The 19,489-nt window shown below is 45.2% G+C and overlaps 3 protein-coding genes across 10 annotated transcripts; 1 reads left to right on the top strand and 2 right to left on the bottom strand.

Moving 5' to 3' along the window:
• Nucleotides 1-238: 238 nt before the first annotated feature.
• Nucleotides 239-4,284, bottom strand: c2h9orf64 (chromosome 2 C9orf64 homolog). 6 transcript variants are annotated; one of them, XM_048989771.1, is made up of 5 exons: nucleotides 3,754-4,284; nucleotides 1,917-2,273; nucleotides 1,455-1,711; nucleotides 976-1,171; nucleotides 239-603 (listed from the first exon to the last, which is right to left on the bottom strand). In XM_048989771.1, the coding sequence occupies exons 2-5, from the start codon at nucleotides 2,251-2,253 to the stop codon at nucleotides 371-373; spliced, it is 1,023 nt and encodes a 340-aa protein (XP_048845728.1). In that variant the 5' UTR covers nucleotides 2,254-2,273; nucleotides 3,754-4,284; the 3' UTR covers nucleotides 239-370. The 6 variants fall into 6 exon arrangements, with proteins under 6 accessions (XP_048845728.1, XP_048845737.1, XP_048845711.1 ...); XM_048989780.1 differs by lacking the exon at nucleotides 3,754-4,284 and adding an exon at nucleotides 2,413-3,747; XM_048989754.1 differs by lacking the exon at nucleotides 3,754-4,284 and adding an exon at nucleotides 2,514-3,747.
• A 145-nt stretch (nucleotides 4,285-4,429) lies between these two features.
• hnrnpk (heterogeneous nuclear ribonucleoprotein K) lies at nucleotides 4,430-16,064 on the bottom strand. Of its 2 annotated transcripts, XM_048989735.1 has the most exons (17): nucleotides 15,927-16,064; nucleotides 14,731-14,800; nucleotides 14,526-14,634; nucleotides 13,940-14,037; nucleotides 13,806-13,862; nucleotides 12,729-12,772; nucleotides 11,654-11,726; nucleotides 11,434-11,547; nucleotides 10,134-10,262; nucleotides 8,711-9,015; nucleotides 8,338-8,391; nucleotides 8,091-8,130; nucleotides 6,804-6,819; nucleotides 6,505-6,537; nucleotides 6,331-6,398; nucleotides 6,082-6,251; nucleotides 4,430-5,469 (listed from the first exon to the last, which is right to left on the bottom strand). In XM_048989735.1, the coding sequence occupies exons 3-17, from the start codon at nucleotides 14,584-14,586 to the stop codon at nucleotides 5,439-5,441; spliced, it is 1,293 nt and encodes a 430-aa protein (XP_048845692.1). In that variant the 5' UTR covers nucleotides 14,587-14,634; nucleotides 14,731-14,800; nucleotides 15,927-16,064; the 3' UTR covers nucleotides 4,430-5,438. The 2 variants fall into 2 exon arrangements, with proteins under 2 accessions (XP_048845692.1, XP_048845699.1); XM_048989742.1 differs by lacking the exons at nucleotides 12,729-12,772; nucleotides 14,526-14,634; nucleotides 14,731-14,800; nucleotides 15,927-16,064 and having other exon boundaries at nucleotides 13,940-14,018.
• rmi1 (RMI1, RecQ mediated genome instability 1, homolog (S. cerevisiae)) lies at nucleotides 15,970-18,709 on the top strand. Of its 2 annotated transcripts, none has more exons than XM_048989723.1 (2): nucleotides 15,970-16,410; nucleotides 16,966-18,709. In XM_048989723.1, exon 2 carries the CDS (start codon nucleotides 17,005-17,007, stop codon nucleotides 18,562-18,564), a length of 1,560 nt encoding a protein of 519 aa, XP_048845680.1. In that variant the 5' UTR covers nucleotides 15,970-16,410; nucleotides 16,966-17,004; the 3' UTR covers nucleotides 18,565-18,709. The 2 variants fall into 2 exon arrangements, with proteins under 2 accessions (XP_048845680.1, XP_048845671.1); XM_048989714.1 differs by having other exon boundaries at nucleotides 15,970-16,686.
• Nucleotides 18,710-19,489: the final 780 nt, after the last annotated feature.

Raw genomic sequence — 19,489 nt, 5'->3', positions numbered from 1 at the left:
TCCTCTGTCCAAGACGGAACTTTCCGATGCATGCCTAAAAAAAGTACCGCAGCGCCCCCACGCTGTCGATTTGAGAGTCATTTTCTAGAGCTACCGATGTTATGTCTTCAGCGATTTCAGCAGTCATTTTTGAAAGCTATTTACATGTAGCCGTATCACTTTGCAACAAGCTCACCTTACACTCACTGTACACACCGATATCTACGATGAATATTTCAAAGAATAAAGGCAAGACACATTTCCAACTTTTCAGACATTTTATTCTAAGAGCAAATGGATCATAATCCATGGAATTAGGGGGGAGGTTCTTAGCAGCCATCTGGGGTCTGTTTGTAATGAAGGCAGTGTTATGACAGCAGGCCAGCGTCTGTCAGTAATAAATGCAGCGAGTGAGATGAATGGGAATGTGTGCCATCTGCATTTGGTGCTCTTTGGCATATGACCACAGAAAGAAGTCGATAACAGCAGAATTAATGTCCTCATTTGGTTTCCCCTCACTCTCTTCTATGAGACTCCACAAGTGGGCCCTGATCTTCTCCACACACCAAATGGAACAGCCTCGAATCTCCACTTCCCTTCTGTCTCCTGAGGGAAGCTGTAACCCTGGTGTGGGAAAAGAGAATAAAGTCACACTCTGCAACAGACACGTACACAAGCACACATAGCATTAACACAGGTCAAAAAGACAGACCATCTCTCTCTCTCACACGGTGTGTAACATTGAAATATTGAGAAGCCAATTGTAAGCCACAATTAGTGATAAGTATTAGAGAATGCATGATAAAGAGGCACAAAGCTAAAGCCAATGACAACATCGGGGGGGGGGGTAATTATGCTTGGATGGGGTGGTGAGGAAATCTCTTCACAGTTTTGAAATGAAGATTCTCGTCTGGAGTCTTGCCGAGCCTCAGGTATCACTTTAGAAAAACCAAAGATAAACACAACTGAGCACACAAGTCAGACTGGGGGCCATACCCTTTTTGAGCATGCTCATAAGGGAATCGGAGTACTGCAGCGCCCCCAGATGGACAAGGGCTTGGGGGACCCTGTAGTCTGCAAACATGGTCAGATGGTGCATGTTCGCTATGCAGGCTTCTCCTCTGGCCTCCATGACGACACAGAAATCCGCCACAAGGATCTGGGCTCTTTTATAGAAGGCCAATTGTGTACCCTGATGAATACAAAAAAAACCCAGGATGATTGTTTAAATAAAAACACAAATAAAAAATTACCTAGTAAAACACCATATGGTGGGTTAGGGTTCTGGTTAAGTCCCAGCAGAGGGTGCTCTGACCTAACTGTGATAAGAGTGCCTAAGAAGGACATAGTGCAAGTTGTGGGAACACCAAGCAAAAAGTAGGAACATGAAACTATGACAACAAGCCCAAATATCACAATACCCATGATATCCGAGCAAACCTACTGGTATCATGTTGCTATCTGGGAGCACTTACCTCAAACACCACCTCATCTCTGTATGATGGCAAGCTTTCCACAGTGTGTTTGATGAGCTCCTTTGCATCATTTTCACCTTTCGCCATGAAGCTGCGGACAGAGCCCCCGAACCGCAGCAGCACCTTCCCAGCCTCGTTTAGGACACGGTGCCTCTCTTCGATCATGGGCATGGGTGTCTCATTGTCAGATCGCAGGATCTGCTTCAGTTCATCCAGAGTCACGCTGGCCATGTATGAGGCCTCCGTGATGGGGATGTCTGAGGGAAGTCAGAGCAGACCACTAAAGATTATGATCATTGTTACCTAGGGCAATGTTTCTCAGACTGGTCTTTAGAGACCCCAAGATAGTCTCCGAGGACCAGGTGGAGAAACCACGACCTAGGGCACTCAGATGAGGGCAGACAGCCACATACAGCGTAGCAAAAATGGAAGATCAGCTTCTTTCTGATTGGTTCCATTCACCTTCATCCATAGCTCTGGTGATGGCTGCACACAAAGCCATGTAGCCACTGTAGGTTTTGCCCTGATAGGTAATGGTGCAGGGCTTCTCCCCAATGGGATGCCAGAAAGAGAAGTTCATGGTGTCCACAACAAACACCCAGTGAATAGCCTGGTCTGTACTCCAAGACGGGGTTAATGTATTCATCATCTTCAGGCTTTGCAGAACAGAACCTTGAGACACACGTATTGCGTACAGCATCTCTGCTATCTTCCTCACGCCTTCTTCTTCAATGGACACATCTCGACTCCTTTCTGCAACAAACTGCCCGGAATCTCTGGGAGGCAAAGGGACATCCATTGGTCCAACTCGGGTATACCCTTATGAGAGCATAAGATGGAAGTAATGAGTTTTTTTTTTTTAGGTAGAAATAAATCAGGTGATGCAAACAAACGACCATTTTACATTTGGTGGTAGTTTTACAATTTGATTATTATTAGTATTTAGTTATAGTTTTACCTCAGAGAGAATAGACAAAGGTATAGTATATACTTGGTTTTAAACTGGGTCTTGGTCAATCAGATTACAAGAGGATAGTCACGACACATTGCCATTTATACCCGTTTCTATCATGCATCTCCAAGGGGTGCAGCTGACCACTTGCGTTCAGATTTCTTTACTCCCTACGCTACTTCCGATAGGTTGTGACGTCTGTCAGGGATGCGTCGTTTATGCTACAATGCACGTGGTCAAATGCGTGCCAAACTACTGCGGGATGGGATCGGATCACGATGTGTCTTGATGGTTGTTTACACTTGTATTTAGCGTTGTCCACTTGACCAAGCCGCATTTTAAAAGCAGAAGTAAACAGAACCATAGTTACACAATAATTATTTTTCCAGCGTATTTCCAAGACCTCTTCCCACGTGAACAGAGAAATAAACCTGTATTGATAATTCCAGTAGTGTATGGCCAAACCTTTCATATATATATTGGAAACAAGCTCTATTTGTAACTATCAAATGGCATTTAGGTCAGTTCCTAGTAAAACACACATATACGATGTTAGAGAAGCATTAACCATCCTTATGATCCCTTATCTTCTATAGAACAAACTGAACTTAACGACCTTTGTGTGGTCAACAATGAAGCTGCTGCATGACTGTCCATTATTTGTATATTAAACATAAATATTTCTAAAAGTCCGCAAATCTCGTGTTATGGGTTACGATATACTACAGAGGTATACACATTCCCTCGTGAATTTTCTCTCATGAAAATGGTTTTTAGCCATCTTAATACCGCATAAGCAAGCAGCTTCCAGAACACGAAGCTGAGCAAGAGGCAGTAAATAAGCAGAGATTTAAGACCGATGTCAAGACACTTCGGAAAAGCCCAGTAATGTGTGGTCTTTATAGACTCAACCGTGTCAGGACGTTTCTGTGTAACAAAAGGGACAAAGTTCAACACAAACGCTCGTGGGATGTCAAGCAATCCGTTTAAAGCTGCATTTCATTTATTACATTGCAGTAAACGCCGATGGCCGTTACATTTAAAGGTACAGAACTTCTGCTTGTTTTTCCAGCGTCTAAGACTAAAAGCCCCCGAAAACAGTTGCCGTACCTCAGGAATGGCCAATCTTACCCAGAAAGGGCCGCTGTGTGTGCAGGTTTTCGCCGCGACTCCCTAATTAGTAGTCTAATTAGAGGACTGATTGGCTGAAGAGTCCTCACACGCGTCTGTGAACAGCTGACCTAAAGGTTACCCCAAAAACCTACATACACACCGACCCTTTGCAGACAAGACTAGTCACCGCTGCCGTACATGAAACAGAGACTATCTCGCATCTCCCGCACTTACCTCCTACGAACCGCTGCCATATCACATCCGGGTCACCACTCGTCTAGCCAATCAGCACCCGACTAGACTGCGCATATGTAAACAAGGTGCTGTACCAGCTGAGGCACGGAAAATTACCTCTTTATGGTGTCGATATCGCCGGCACTACATATACAGCAAACTATAAGTAACGGAGGCATGTTACAGAAAACAAGCAAGCATGTACTATATTTGTTTACATTCATTTTCAAAATTCCAATTGTATTCACATCTGGATTGTTTTCAGCTTAGCCGAAGTGAGCACAAAGCAAATGCTCACCAACGTGTAGGTGGTAGCATTAATTTTAACATTATCCTTTACTTTATCTTTGGACCTTGCGTATTTTCACCCGATAAACGTATCCACCTCTCGTAAGCAAGATGACAGGTTTTGCCATTTACCTAACCTGTGACACTACACTGCTGTCAATTCTAGAACAGATAATAGTGCTTTAATTCCCTCCAGAGAGATGGGGTGGACTTTTTGGGAGGTTTGAGTATTTATCCCATTACGTGAATAATACTGTCAACGGAAAGAATTAAACCTCATTGGCCAAACAATCGCGAAGCACATTTAACATAACCTGCATGTTGTTAGAAACATGGACAAATGGACTCCGTCAAGCATGGCCGCGGCGTTCCAAGAAAGCACGTGGAGTAAAAGGTAGCATTTCACTTTATTACTCACGGACAGCAAACTGAACAGGGTTTCAGAAGGAATGTCAACTTCTGCACAAACATATGGGACATGTGGCACTCTGATGGCTACGCTGCTCCCTGAATCACAAATAAACACTCGACGTTTAGCTCCCTGAATCACAAATGGACATTCTAGACATTTAAAAATGCTTAAATAAAATGTAGAAAACTAGTTTGAGTTTCGTTAACGGATTTAGTTCAGATTTTAGTCATACAATGAAATGGGGGGTGGGGGGACTTACCCCCCCAACACACATATTTCCATTCATAGATAAAAAAAAAAAAGACAGATGAACAGCAAAATGTATTCCATCCTTATACAAAGCAATGCGTTTGGATGCAATACCCACCCGCCCGCCCATGTCAAACCCCATTTGGTCCAATCAGTACACTGGATTATGATGCACCAAAGACAAATTTGGAAGGAAATTTCAGATTTTATAAAATTCATAGAAACAATCACTGTATATTTACATTTATACAGCCCCCTCATCTTTCAGAAACTGCCAGGAAAAGAGTGGTAAGGAAGCACGATCGCCTGCATTCGGCTTTAAGAGTCGGGCTCCTCCTCTAACACATTACGTCCTGCTCACTGTACTGAAGGCATGCTGGGCTTTAGTCCGCCGGCAGCAGCCAGGCTGCTCACACAGTGTTCAGATGGGTCTAACCTACTTAGGAGAACACGGTACAGGTCAGTCACAACTTACAGGGAATGGCAGCAGGAGGCGAAATCCAAAATGGAGGGGGGGGGGGAGAAAAAAAAAGGTGGGGGGGGGGGGGTACTGTCCTCTTTGTGAAACTCCACACATTTAGCTGAAGTTCAGAGAGTTAAAAGGAGGGGGAGGGGGGCATGAGATCGAGGCAGAGCCCTGAATACAAAACAACTATCTAAAGCAGAGGAATGTTGGCTCATTAAACAGAAGCAGGGTCATAACAAGCAGGGCGGTTTTCCATCTTACTCTCCTCCTTTAGAAGAACCGACCAGAGTACTGCTTCACACTGTAATAAAACAGTAAAAAAAAAAATAAAAAAATAAAACAGGAGAGAATTCACAAGAGTCAATCAGAGAGAACCAAAGAGAGAGCAAGCAGGAGATTTCAAAGCGTTAGTCCTGTCTTCCGTAAAGGAGGGAGCTGGGAGTGAGGGAAGGAGGGAGGGCGGTAATCAGGGGTTAGTAGAGTGAAATGCTGCTTCGCGGTTTGGGCCCAGATGAGGCGATGCCCGTGCCGTATGGCAGACTGTGATTTGTTGTCAATTTATCGGACTGAAAACAACAAAATCACTAGTCTTCCACACAGAACCAGGCCCGTTTTCCCCACGTCATGTGCTCAAAGTTCTTTTCCATCGAATTATCATATCAAATCGTTTTTAAAAAGTTTTTTTTTCTTTTTAAAAAAAAAAAAAAAAAAACCACACAGCAATTTCACAAGGGAGAAAGCTGAAGGAAGAGGTTAGTAAACACTAGCAAAAGACATTAAAGGAACGTTTAAAACAGATTGGTAAGGGGGGAGGGGGTGGGGCAAAAACAAACAAAAATAAAAAAAAATAGTGGAGGAGATAGACTGGTTTGGCAAAGATACAAATCACTCATACAAGGCGTCTAGCACTTGCCTATTCTGCAATAGGTACTGTGCATTTTGGATCTGGTCCTGTGTGCCTGTGATGGTAATGATGCGATCTTCAGAACCCTCAAGAGGTTCATCTATCTTGATAGACGCTCCGGACTCATGACGGATCTGCTTAATTCTCTGGCCACCTTTCCCAATGATCGATCCCGCCAGCTATGGTGAGAGGAACAGTGCGCCATTATCCCCCGGACGCAGCTGAAGGGGGTGCTCACTCTCCCGGTTATATACTCACGTCTTTGGGGATTGTCACTTGTGTGGTGATGACAGGTCCCGCTATGTCACCGTAGGACCCACGCCCACCTGGGAGAGAAAAAGCATTCACACGCTCACACAAATGACATTCGTATGACGAGCCATTTGTTCCCTCAGTCTGCCGTTTACACTGGAAATTACATGGATGACTCACCAGACTGGAACGGCTCCCAGGACGAACTGTTATCTGCATCATCAACAGGAGGAGATTGGGGAGGGGGGGGGGGGAGAGATGAAAACTACATCAATCAGCTTTGGCAAACAAGGAAAAGGATAAAAACCTTTGAGTGGGAGATGGGTGACATAAAAAAAAAGCTCATTCTGGCAAACAGCATCCACGAGTTAACCTTTGGAAAAGGTTGACTGAACTGAAGCTTCTGTTCCTTCCTCAACGAACACATGGTCCCATTAATTAAAAGTATTTCATTTAGAAGATGCTGAAGTACAACTCACCATATCCACCACCACTCTGCATGGTCCAGAGAGAGAGAGAGACAGAGACAGAGACAGAGAGGGAGAAACTCCGTTAAACTACATGGCATGCATGGACTTCTGCCTCCAAAAAAAAAACCCTCAAGTAAACAAAGCCTGATGAGATGCTGTTTGTGCATCTTAAAGTCTATAAGCACGTTAAATTTATTTTCAGAAAGTTAATAAAGGGGCTCTGGGCCTTCCCCCAGGGCCAGCATCTCTACGCGCCTGGCATTCATCGCACTGCTTAATGGCTTTCACCTACGTATTCATTTGGCTTCTTGTTACTCTGGACAAATCAGAAATCTGTTGCCTAGCAATGCCAAGCGGCAGCCACAGCCTGCCTGGTGAAAGTGCAGCAGACTGCAGAATCGGCCATCTGCCTGTCAGCAGGGCTTCACCCCCCTTCACATTCTGAAGGAAACTGAAAATAAGTGCTCAAATTTGTACTCGACTACCTCTTTCATAGGTACGCATTACATTTTAGCCGCAACAAATCCTGAATAACTAGTTTTTTTTCCCCCTTTGGTGAATTTAAAATGCAGTTTGATTAGATCACAAAGGGTAATTGTGCCTCTTTGCACAGTCAGATAATTGGTTCACGTCCAGTGACTGTTACCTAGGAGGGAAAGGAGAGCCATCAGTATCGTCGGTGACCACTCCAAAAATGAGCCCGTTGGGGAAAGGGGAGCAAGGTGGACTCTTCTGAATAGACTGGACCAAGGGGCTGTATTTGGGCGGCATTGTTCTAATAAAAAAAACTGGGCAGGACGCTCGCTCCTTGGGCTTCTCTAGACTCCTCAAAAACAGCAGATGGGAATCTGTTCTCATTGACGTGAGCCCTGATTCCCAGCATCTGATTGGATGGTCTCCACTCGCAAGGCAGGAGACTACTTCAGCTCTGTGCCCACTCAGTATATGACCAGTTCCCAGAATGACCCACTTCACATACACTCCGATCTTCCAGACAATACTATACGTTGATAGTGTGCCCAAGTGCCTTTCGCAAAAATTCAGTTAGTTTCATTTAGGGCTGCAGTCTTGTGCGACATACTTCAAAATCAAGGTTAAGACAAAGATCTACTGCAAAAAAGCAGCTTCCACAACCCTTACTTGGTATACGTGCACAAAAGGTATTCAGTAATTAAAACGATGAAACTGCTCCCTCAAGCACCATTTCAAAAATGCAATTGCAAAGTTAGTCAAGTCAATAACACCTTTAAATCAACAGCCATCTAGTTAGCCCTCAGTTATAAGCAGGTCACTCACCATGCTGTCGTAGCGGTCACTGGGCCTCCCTCTTCGATCACTACTCGGACAAGAGGGGTGCATGGGGGAGGGTGGTATTAACACAACTTACAGAAATTGCTCCCAATTAAATGATTCAAAGTCAGCCCGGGAGACATAATGATCAACATGCGTTACTCTTACTGAGGCAGACCTTCTTGGGTGGGCAATAATTCCCACCAAGACAATACAGCAGCTTTCAAGGCTTGTGAATGGAAAAACCACTAACCTTGGTCTGTCATCTGCACTGCCGTGATAACTGTCGTAGCCATACTGGTCGTCTCTGCGAGCGAGTGCAAAAGTGAAATCAGTGCGCATCTCATATCAAGACTCCACATTTGCGGGTCAGTGTGACAGCTGATCAGAGAAGCAGTGATACAATCAACAGCACTAACAGACTAATTTCAGCACAGGAGGAAACAACTGCCCCCACTCACTGCAAAAGGTCACAGAAGCCACAGTGAACCAATATGAAACTCAAAATGTAATTAAATGGCAAGTATACTTTAAAACGCCCTTTTTAACATGCAGCTTCCACATGAAGGTGGGTCTACAGTACATGCAAGAACCAACAAGATTTTCATAAGGGCAAATATTCTTACCCTCCTCTAGGGGGCGGGGGTGGAGGCAGAGGAAGATTGCGAGCCCTGCTCCCAACTCTGCCCCCCCTCACTGGAGGTGGTGGGGGCGGCACACGGCGAGGGCTCATGTCATCGTAGTCCCGGCGCGAGGGGGGCATTGGGCGGCCCCCGCGGCCAGGGGGCATGCGGTCGAACCCACCGCGCCCGCGCATAGGGAACCCCATGGGCCTTCGGCCTCGTTCCTCGAACATGGTGAAGCCGCCGTAGTCATACGTCTCATCGTAAAAGTTGGGGTCATACGGCTGAGCCCGCCCTTTGATAGGAGCCTGCGTCGGTGGAGACAGGGGTCACGTTACTGAGGACAAGAAAAACGAGGAGAAGCTAAAATGTGGAAAAATCCACAAGTTTACATGGAACGTGGAATCTTGCAGGAATGCTGGAGGGTATCAGCAAGGCAAAAACAATCATATGGACATTCATGTATCGCATGGGCATAAATTACTGTCCAGCACATGAAATTCATCAAGTTTTAACTCATGGCAAAGAAGCAATATCTCAGGTGGAATATTAAACATATTAATAAGAAGTCTTATACATCCCAGTTCAAGATGTGTCAAACTGCTAGACAAATAAATGCTGCACCTGCAAAAAGAGAGAACATGCATGCACTGCTGCACTTATATACGGATTTACACGAGGGATACAAAACAATCCATGATGCAGTGTCGTTTTAATTGGAAATTTAAACTACACCTCAGAATGAGCTTTATTGACCATGTAAGTTCGCACAGATTTGACTCTGCACAAAGCTTACAGTGATCTCATTCTCAATGATTACAGCCCTAGTGCAATGTCAGGGTTAAGAAAAAAAAAGAAAAAAAAAAAGACTTCAGTCGATTAAGCATGTGATCAAGCAATTGATTAGCTGGACCAAAACATGGGGTTTAAAGGACAAATGCTTTTTTTTTTTTTAAACTTTACACAGTGTAGAGTGTTGGTAAAGTAACACAGAAAGCAGCATACAAAGATCCGCCGTCTCCACTCAATTAAGTTTCCCTATAAAAGTGCTTTGCACAGTGATCTATGATATTTTGACAGCATCTTCATAAGCAATGATATTTCGGCATTTTGAAATCATGGCGACAAAATTCTGGGTTGTTTGATTTCAAGATTTCAAAATACCACCTCATGTTAATACCGACCAAACCTAGTAACAACTACAAAACCCTTCATTTAGCTCTACACACGTGCCGACCATGACCATCTGCATCCACAGTCAAATGCAATATGTACACATGATGGCTTTTAAATTTGATCAATCAGAACCCTGCCATGTACTTAATCGGACTGCTACTCACTGGGGAAACACAGCTGCCAGACTGCAGGTTAAGACACACAGCCCTTACAGCGTTGTGACTGCTGTTACCAAGACATCCTGACCCACCTCGGCGATCAGCTCCAGCATGATCTTGATACACTCGACAACGCGGTCTGGCTTGCCTCCGACCAAAACCACACGGTCCGTGGAGTGAGGGCAGCACTCCTGGAACAGTTTGATGGTGGTCTGGGTGTTCTGGAGGAAGATGGCAAAAAGAGAAAGGTCTGAGTACATTGCCCCCTCCCCCATGGGGAAGCGACGTGTGCGAGGTCACCTGCACCCTTATTCATTAGCATACGCTAATGAGTGACATGCACTACTTCGCCTCCAAGACCGTCACGGGGTACCAGAAGACATCGTTAGCGGTGATTAGTCATTAGCAGCTGAGCAAACTGCCCGCTTCTAATATCATGAAAGATAAGCAGCACAGAAAGGGGGAGGGGGAGAGAAAGAGGGAAAAAAAACGAACTTGTGAGAATGCTGTGGGGTCCTGACTATGCTGCTTCACTGGAAACCTAATTACCAGAAGAAATAAGGGACCATCTTGTCTAGCCAAACATTCTAGCACTAACACCCTGCGCACATGCAACCGGCTAATGAACACGGTTCAAACACACCCTAACCCTACCGAGGAGTCAGCAGCCTGTTCAAATTACAAAGTGCCCCTTTTGAAATGGCTCAAAAGACTGGAGATACAGTTTGAGACACTTGCGACAACCGTGTCCCCCAACAAGTGTCTAGAACTAATGAAATGATGATTAACTCTTAACAGCAGTATTAATCTTTTTGGCCAGTGCTGCACACCGAACACCACGATGTATAATACACATGCATTTCACATGAAAATTACAGGACACCCGCTGACTGCATGCAGAACACGCTGATTACCGAATTCTCAAATAATCTGAACCTGGCAGTGGCCAGTGACAAGCTCAACACCTTTCGATAGGAAACAGGGAACAGGAACAGGCCGGGGCCCAAACCAGTCATGGAGTGCCTGATGCGATCAACGCTGAACATGAGCTAATTAACAGTTAATAATTAACAAAGGCTCTCTCTACTTGGTCAGACTGGCTGCTCCACAAATGCATACTATAACCAGTATCCAAATCCGTTTTCCTTACTGTAGTTCTCCACCTGTTCAAAAACTGGTTTCACTGCAGCACTTCACCCCTGTCATGTGACTGACCCTTTTGTAAAAGTCGGCATGGGCACAAATTCTGTGCGCATCTGTCCTGTGTCAGACTACTGGGTGTTAATGAATGCAAGAGTCTAGTAAGTGGCAAAGGAAGCATGTGATTTCGCAAAAAAAACTCCCCGCAACCCCATGACAAAAAGTATTTCCAGCACAGCGATGCGACCTCACCTCCCGCAGTTCCTTGATTTTGGCACCTTTCACCCCGATGATGCTCCCTGCCAGACTTTGGTGGATCAGAAGCCTCAGTTCACAGTCAAAGTCAATCCCTTTATAATGTTGGTACTGTCAGAACCAGAAGGAGAATCAATCCCATGCACGGCACTCTCACACTGAGCCACACTGCCACCATCTGCAGGCCACCTTGGACGGGCGCGCCCCCCAGCCTCACCTCCTCCAACGTGGGGATGATCTTCAGCAAGATTTCTCCTACGGTCTCAATGTCGGCGCTGATGCTCAGAATCCTTAACATACCAGGACATTCCGCCATGAAATTTCCAAAGTAGTGGAAATTAAAAAAAGAAAAGAAAAAGAAAGAAAATCTTTCAAACACAAAAACTAAGCAAAGGCAAAGGAGAAGTCTAAACATTCTGGAAGAATGAGACTCTTTGGGGTTTCCCAACAGCACTGGACTGATACACTGCATGAGTTAGCAACATGCACCCGCCTTAACTCAAATCTGACAAAACAAATGACAGGCCTTGGACGATGGGCAACTTGGAAGGGCTTAAGTGGGCAAAAAAAAAATAGAAGAAATCATACGGCTGACAGAGCAGAATCTGAAAGTTCCAGTCCTATCCCTCCACCGGCAATTAGGAGGGGTGGGGGCAGGGCGGGGTTTTGGGCCATCGCAATGGTGACACTAGCACGCCCTCTCACAGGGAAGGGGGGGGGGGGGACAAAATCAAAGGGAAGCAGGAAGGTATGCAGGTGGAAGACACTTTAGAGCTGGCAGACAGAAGCAAGGCCATGAGAGATTGGTAGACAGAGGTCTGACTGATGGCGCCTGTGAGAAACGGAACAGGAATGCAGCACGGGAGAAAGTAAGATGGCAGGACTAATGAGTGAGTGGGCAGAGCGCTAGCGGCTTCTTACGTCATGGACAGCGATGTGGGCGAGGACAAGGAGGGCCACAAGGACAGAGCGAGAGAGATTTCCCCCAAAAAACTCATGATTATTAACACAGAAGGACACATGACACGGCAAGCTGCGCTCCTTCCATTCAAAATAGTCCTCCTGCGCGGGCTGTCGCACATATGTAAACTTTCGACAAAAAGGCTCAAAATCAAAAGACTCGATGGGGGGGAGGGGGGGGGGCGGGAGTAAGACAGAAAAATCAAAACAGAACAGTAACATCCATTTTCGAAAAGGGGATACTGTAACTCAACTGAAACATAAGGCAGGTTATAAAAGACATTTGTCGGCTGTTCTAATCAGGCAGTGAGGCAATAACTGGTGGGACATACCGCTCAGGGCCACTGCTGTCTGGGACTGATACACTGGCATTGTACTGCATTGGTCGTGGAGGTTGGCATTGGGCAAGGGCAACCAATCACAAGTTGTCATGTAAGGCGCCCGTTTGGGGAGGGGCACATTTATGGGCATGGCCAACCGGGGTGTCAGGTGGGCGTTCAGGGGCGGATGTTGGGCCAACGTCAAGGTGGGCAACGCAGGAGGGGCATGTCGATCCAGTACATGGGCAACGGAGGAAGGTGGCCAAAAATAAATAAAAAAAAAAAAGGAGAGGGAAGAGGGGGAGAAGGAATACATTTTAATTGAATACAAGCTATACTCAGCACTATGATTCCAAAGAGAAACTTTAGGCTGTTGAAGAATGCACAAGGATCGTTTACTGCTGTTGTGTACACAGACATTTCATAATGGACTGATGAAGCACCAAACTGTATGGCGGTCGTTTTGCTCAAGGGCAGAGACAACTATTAACTCTGTGCTAGTGTGGGTTATAAGGACAAGGCTTGCGGTAAAGGAACCGGTCACGGTCGTTAAACGACCCCCACCCCCAGGAGCCATTGTCAGTACCAGCATAAAAAGAGGGAAATTGAATTAACTTAAACATATCGGACAACTTGGGGAAAAAAATTCAAATGTACACAGACTAAGTGCACAGCACAAGCATGCAGGAGCCTGTTCTTTATCCCCAGCACTGTCCACGGAAAAGATATTACACATATGAGTTTGATGTCAAAACTTCTCACTTAAGAGGGTTCCTCTTCATGAGGACGATGGGGACATCATTCAGAATTGGGTTTTGCAACATTTTTTGTGGGATATACTAACAATTAGATTAGGGGATGAAGTCACGGAACAAAAACTTCATTTCAAAAGTTTAAACGCCAAGCCAACAATGAACGTGAATGTAAAATTATCTGGTTTGACTGGATACTGGGGCAATAGAGTCAGTTAAGGGGATTGTTAAGGGACCCTACAACCCTGCAAACCCGATCCTGGGGAGGGACACAAAGTGACAATACCACCAATAACGAAAAGTCGTCAGGAACTAAAATCAGGCCCAAGATACTCACATCCGTGCGCAGCGCCTTGATGTTTTTGCCGCCCTTCCCGATCACAGCTCCTGCGTTCTGCAAAGAGGGAAACAGTCAAGATTAAAACGCTGCTGCCCAAGCCTGTGACCGCCGGGGGTGGCTCGGCTGCTCACTTTGCTCTGCAGAAGGATGCGTAGCTCCACCATCTCGTCCGTGTTGCGGGAGCGTTTGAACGCCTGCTTCTCGTCCATGTCCTCAGCTGGACGCTTTCCTGTGGACCGGCATCGTTACATGACAAAGGATACTGACAGCGTGCGTGCCTCGCACCACCTCACCACTGACGCAGCTACAGCTTTCGCAATTGATTTCTCAGCCTATTGAAGTATTAATGTCTACAAAGCCAATTTTCGCTGCAGTTCATTTATGCAACCAAGCTACTCTACATCAAAACACAGGTTACTGTTAATATACCTAAATAATGCCTAAGAAAATATAAGACTTAAGAAAGCCTAATAACCAGAATAAAAGGATAAAAAACTGCCAGAATTGATTTTGTGTGGGACGATTATATGCTTATATTACCACTTGTACAATTAAAAGCCACAATCGTTATTTAGAAAGGAAAATCTACATAAATATAGAAAATCTCATTCTTCCCCCAATGTATAATTAGACAATTCATGGGAAACACTGTAAAATTGCATTAGGCTTCGTTTGATTAAGATTTTATAGATGAAATAAAAATGCAGCGGGACTCACCGTTTGTTTCCGTGTTGCTGAAAGTGCTCTCCTCTTCCTGCTGTTCGATTTCAGTCTCCATCGTCTGGCAGCAGCTCTGATATGAACGCGGACTCCTCTCTCCGTCAGCCTGCCGTGAGAGAGCATCGGTAAAGACGCCGCGGATGCCGAGCCCCTGACGAAATTCATTACATTTTAGGAGACTGGAGCAACGCTGCTTGCTTACCACTATTTATCTTGTTTAAATGGGCGTGCCGAGGGCGGAGTTAAAGGTCTTCAGAAGATCCGATTAAAACCTATTGGAGACCATCAAATCATCACGACACATTCAGATTTACCATGTCCTAGTGTTCTATGCTTTCTCTCAAGGTAGTAAAACCACAGCATCTTTCCCCAGTTTCATACTGGAAACCTTAATGTTACCTGTTGCAGAGGTCATTTACATCGCAACGTACAATAGCGGCTCAAATCGATTCTGCTTCTGAATATCGGTGCCGCATTGAAAATCGTAGCTGGCAAATAAAGCGATCTACTTTATCACCGACAACTGTGTGTGGATGTGTTATATGGACAGTGAACGTGTAGCGAGTGAAAATTAGTATAAAAACAATCTGTAAGTTTAAATGTTTTTCCCCCACGAGATGTCTACCATTACAATCCAAGAGGAACTACTAAAACGACAATCCCGTGAATACTCTTTAATCAGCTAATAAAATGAATACACGGAACCGAGGAAACGTCGGATTGTTTTATTCACGCGTTAACTAAAACCTATTCTCCCCCATCCCTCCGAATATTGCAGACAAATGGGGGTTCGGGTGGACTCTGGCGGCCACAAAGCGTACTCCGGGTGTTTTGGACCACGGTCCGCTAGGCCCAAGCTATTCGCAAACAAAAGTGGCGACGCTCGAATGTTGATCCTAAGCGTTCCTGTATGGAATCAGAATCGAGAGAACTTCGCTTTTACAATTTCCAAAGTGGAAAAATCAGCCGGGCCGAGTCAAGGGGAGAGCCGTTCGATCGCTTTATATAAACCGAAAGTAAGAGGGACGATCCCCGGCTTCACACAGGAGGCCTGCCGACTGCTTGCGCAGATTTTTCAATACGTCGGCTAAACCGCCTGCGTATTTAACAACGCGGCGTGTGTAATTTTAACGTGTTCGTACTCTCGGCACATCATGCAGCAATAACGTCTTTTAAAAGAATCAGGCACAGCGTACTCCGACTGGCTGTTATGGCGTCTCGTGGATACCGTATCTAGCTGGCGAGAATTTTATCATGATGGAGAATTGTTAGTCATCCGTCTCGAATGTAATCATTTTTAAGAGTATGCTGTTAACAGGGAATATATTCGACTGGACATTCCTCATTATTTTTTCCCTAGGCTTTGTCTTACGAAATTGCACAATACATACTACTAACCTGCTCGCAGACCCCGATCTGCCGTCTTCGAACCAACTATAAGCCAAATCGCGCACATACAACCTTGATTCTGGACATACACTCCCCTCGATTGCGTAAATGTGTTTTCTTATTGGTTAAGTTTCGCAATTTACTGGCGACTCTGGAAGATTATTGGACGAAGCCGATGTCAGTCAAAGCAACCAACCAATTATCGAAACCATGAGTAAAGGTAAATTTGAATTATAGTTTGGTGGACTCGCAAACGGTAGTCAATTTAGATCTTCGTGTACGTACTTTTGTACATTATTTTCGTTGACTCGCTGCATGATATAACTCAGATGATAAAAGCATTGCCTTAGAACTACCCATTATCGAACTGCTCGGAGTGAAATTTTAGTTGCGGTGACTATAAGAAAATGTGGTAACGCCTCTCAGATTTTAATCTCGCGTTATTTCGGTTCTCTTTGGCGCCAGACTATGTGTGTTGAAGTGTGGCGTTGCAGTGAGTGTCACATTTAAGTTCTCTTACTTTAAAAATTGTGCATGTATATATCATCACTCCTTTGTATTTGTAAACAACTCCTGCGATGTTAGAATTTGACGACTTACTTTGCTATTAGAAACGGGCAAAAGAACTGATATGTTATCTGTCAACAGATTTTATGTTTTCATTTTATATCAACTGGGCATAAATTAATAATTAAATGTACGGTTAGCTGGATACTGTCGAACATATATATAAAAGACAAGCAGTATCATCACGACGCCTCGTAAACAGGTACGAGATCGGTCATCTCCAGAGATAATAACTGTAGTGTATTTATATATTATTGAGAATTTGACCTGCCTTTAATGAATTGCTAATTTATCGTCTGGTATTTGTCGTGTATGTCGTATGTTAAATTATTAAACATGTCCTTCCCAGAAAAAAAATATACTGGGTAAGAATAGCTGCATACATGGTATGAATATTAATTGTGGAACTTTGTTTTCGTACTTTCGAGGAAAGATTGTGCTTCATTAAAGTCTGAGCGTACAGTTTTTTTTTGTTATCCAGTTATCGATCCCAAAAAATCACGTGCTGTGAAGCCGGAAGATGGACACTCTGAGCATGGTACAGAGGGCTCAGATGTGGCTGAAATCCACCTGGCACATTCAAGTGCCATTTTCTTGGCTGGAAGCTTGTGTGGACTGGATTCAGGGGGAGAGCAGAAGCTCCCGTTTGTCCCAGAATGAAGTAAACCAGCAGGTCCTGGAGCAGTGGCTGTTCACAGACCTCCGTGACCTTTCCTATCCTACTCTTCCTGACCGTGTCTCAGTGGCGCTGAAGACGGAGGTGAGCGGCTTCTATTGCCTTCAGATGGATTCTGTGCTGGACATCAGCCAGCCAGCCTACAGCCAGCTGCAGCAGTGGAGGGGAAAAGAATGCTCCAATGACACTGTGTCAGCTGACACACAGGCCACCCAGAGGGCCTGGGAGTTGAAACCAACACGCATGCTGCTGCTGCAGCTCACTGACGGGGTTCAAATCTTGGAGGGGATGGAGTACCAGCCAATACCGTTCCTGAACGTTAATCTCCGTCCTGGCACCAAGATCCTGCTTCAGGGAACGGTGGCCTGTCGTCTCGGCGTGCTCCTCCTTAAGCCAGGGAACATGAAAGTGATTGGAGGAGAAGTGGAGAACTTGCTAGAGCAGAATTCCCAGGGCAACGTGCTCTGCCGCTCACTCCACCTGCCAGGAGAACGGCCTCAGGAAAATGCCGAGCAGGGGGTCGAACCACGTCGTGCTGAAGAGACCCTGAGTGATGAGGAGCTTCTTGCTGGCTTAGAAGAGCATCAGATGAGCGTGGAAGTGACTGCAGAAAGTGGGTACAGCAGCCGGAGTAGAGCTTCCAGTGGAACAGGCCACGTGCCTTCCAGCTCACACCTGGGAGTCTCGTCAGTGGAGGGTTCAGTGTCAGGAACAACAGTCGAGTCAGCAGCCGACTACCCTCAAGTGGAGCTTCTGGATGAAGACTTTGATATTCCTTTTGAGGAGTTTGATGAACCATTTTCTGACAACATATTTGCAGCTAGTACTGGGCAGACTTTCATCAACCATGTGTCCGCTACAGCCTCAACGTACACTTCAGATATGCCGACTGACAGAGCCGGCGAGCAAAGTAACACTTTTACGGAAAATGCTTTTGTAGATTGCATGCCCCATACTGTTGATGTTGGCCTGGATTCGCCGCCTTTCACTTACCTCTCGGTTCTGCAGGCGGATAAAACACCTGGAGTTAAAGTGGTGAGAGTGAAAGCTTTTATAATTACACTCTTGGGAAGCCTCCGGAAAAGCACTGGAAAGTGGCAGGTGAGAGTCACCATTTCTGACGGCTCCCATTACTTGGACGCCGATCTGTCAGACTGTGTTCTTGCCAGTCTAATCGGCTTTTCGGTCGCACAGTCTAAGGCTTTAAAGAAGGACCCAGAGCAGCGCAGAAAGGTAACTGCAGGGCTGCAGTATTGCCAAAAGGAGCTAGTCGACATGTGCTGTATCATGACGTTGGAGTACGACTCTGTCACTGCAAAGGCGGAGGTGATCAGGGTAGAGGAGGCCTCCTCGCAAGACAGCAGGGCCTTGGAGAATCGCGTGAAGAACAGGATGAAGTCATAAAACACCCATATCTAATAAGATATCTTGGGCTTCGGTTTTAACTCATTGTATGCCTTGTGGGATGGCTTTGTGTAACTGTAATTTGTATTCGGTTTTTAAAATATGTTCCTCGAAGATGACCAATAAATAGTGTGAGCAGTTAAAATCTTTGTCAAATGAAAGTAATTTAGCAATAATAATTGGATGCACCAGTGAATGATGAACAAACGCATCGAGACACTTTCATCGTTTGATTTTGCCAGAGTTTGTCTTTTCATGCACAAGGTCTGTTCTGTTTAGAATGGGAAGCCCTGGCTGAATGGGCATGCTGTGATTATTCTGCACATGTATGAGTGGCTACTTCAGGGACTCCCGTAATTAAATGATGGAAGCTAAACTATCTGACGTCGTGAAGAGGTGTAGAAGGTCTCAACCTAATGCTTGTAAATACAGCATCTTAATTATACAGTTACACATTTTTTGATATTTTGAATGGATTTACCTGCTTGTAATTTAAGAATCCCCCCTGACACACACAGACACACACTTTTGCTGCGTAGTTAGTAGTCACAACATATGACAGCATTACAGTGGTCTTGCAAATATTAGTAGCGTATTCTTTAATTATTACTAGTGTTTATGCGTTATGTCTTGCTTTTTCTTGCTGGGTTAAGGTTATTACCAATCTACCTCATTTTTTTTTCATTTCCATCAGTGTTTAATAAATCAGCAGCTGCAATATGGCAAAATTAGTCGGGTTATATGCCGTTGATGAGTTACCACAGCGCCTCCACGGCTTTGTCATTTGATAAGCCGTAGCTCTTACCCCTGAAGATGTCCGTCGCAGACCCCGGCGGCCGTCTGCCTTCTCATATGCTTCTGGGGCAGCCATGCTGCCGCTCTTCATTGACATGCACAGCTGTGCCTGTGCACTAGAATCCGCTGT

This window comes from Brienomyrus brachyistius, chromosome 2, assembly GCF_023856365.1.
Source record: "Brienomyrus brachyistius isolate T26 chromosome 2, BBRACH_0.4, whole genome shotgun sequence".
Taxonomy (NCBI): Eukaryota; Metazoa; Chordata; class Actinopteri; order Osteoglossiformes; family Mormyridae; genus Brienomyrus; species Brienomyrus brachyistius.
The sequence above is the reverse complement of the archived record's forward strand: the minus strand, read 5'-3'. Positions and strand labels throughout refer to the sequence as shown.

Bases quoted from the DNA above. Each gene is read 5' to 3' on its own strand.
- c2h9orf64 (XM_048989754.1), bottom strand. The intron at 1,172-1,454 runs GTAAGTGCTCCC...TGTATTCATCAG, and splicing joins GAGATGAGGTGGTGTTTGAG to GGTACACAATTGGCCTTCTA. The intron at 604-975 runs GTATGGCCCCCA...TTCCCACACCAG, and splicing joins TATGAGCATGCTCAAAAAGG to GGTTACAGCTTCCCTCAGGA.
- rmi1 (XM_048989723.1), top strand. From the start codon at position 17,005: ATGGACACTCTGAGCATGGTACAGAGGGCTCAGATGTGGCTGAAATCC.
- hnrnpk (XM_048989735.1), bottom strand. From the start codon at position 14,586: ATGGAGACTGAAATCGAACAGCAGGAAGAGGAGAGCACTTTCAGCAAC. The intron at 13,863-13,939 runs GTGAGCAGCCGA...CCCTCTTTGCAG, and splicing joins GCATCCTTCTGCAGAGCAAA to AACGCAGGAGCTGTGATCGG. The intron at 8,131-8,337 runs GTTAGTGGTTTT...TTGTCCGAGTAG, and splicing joins AGTGCAGATGACAGACCAAG to TGATCGAAGAGGGAGGCCCA.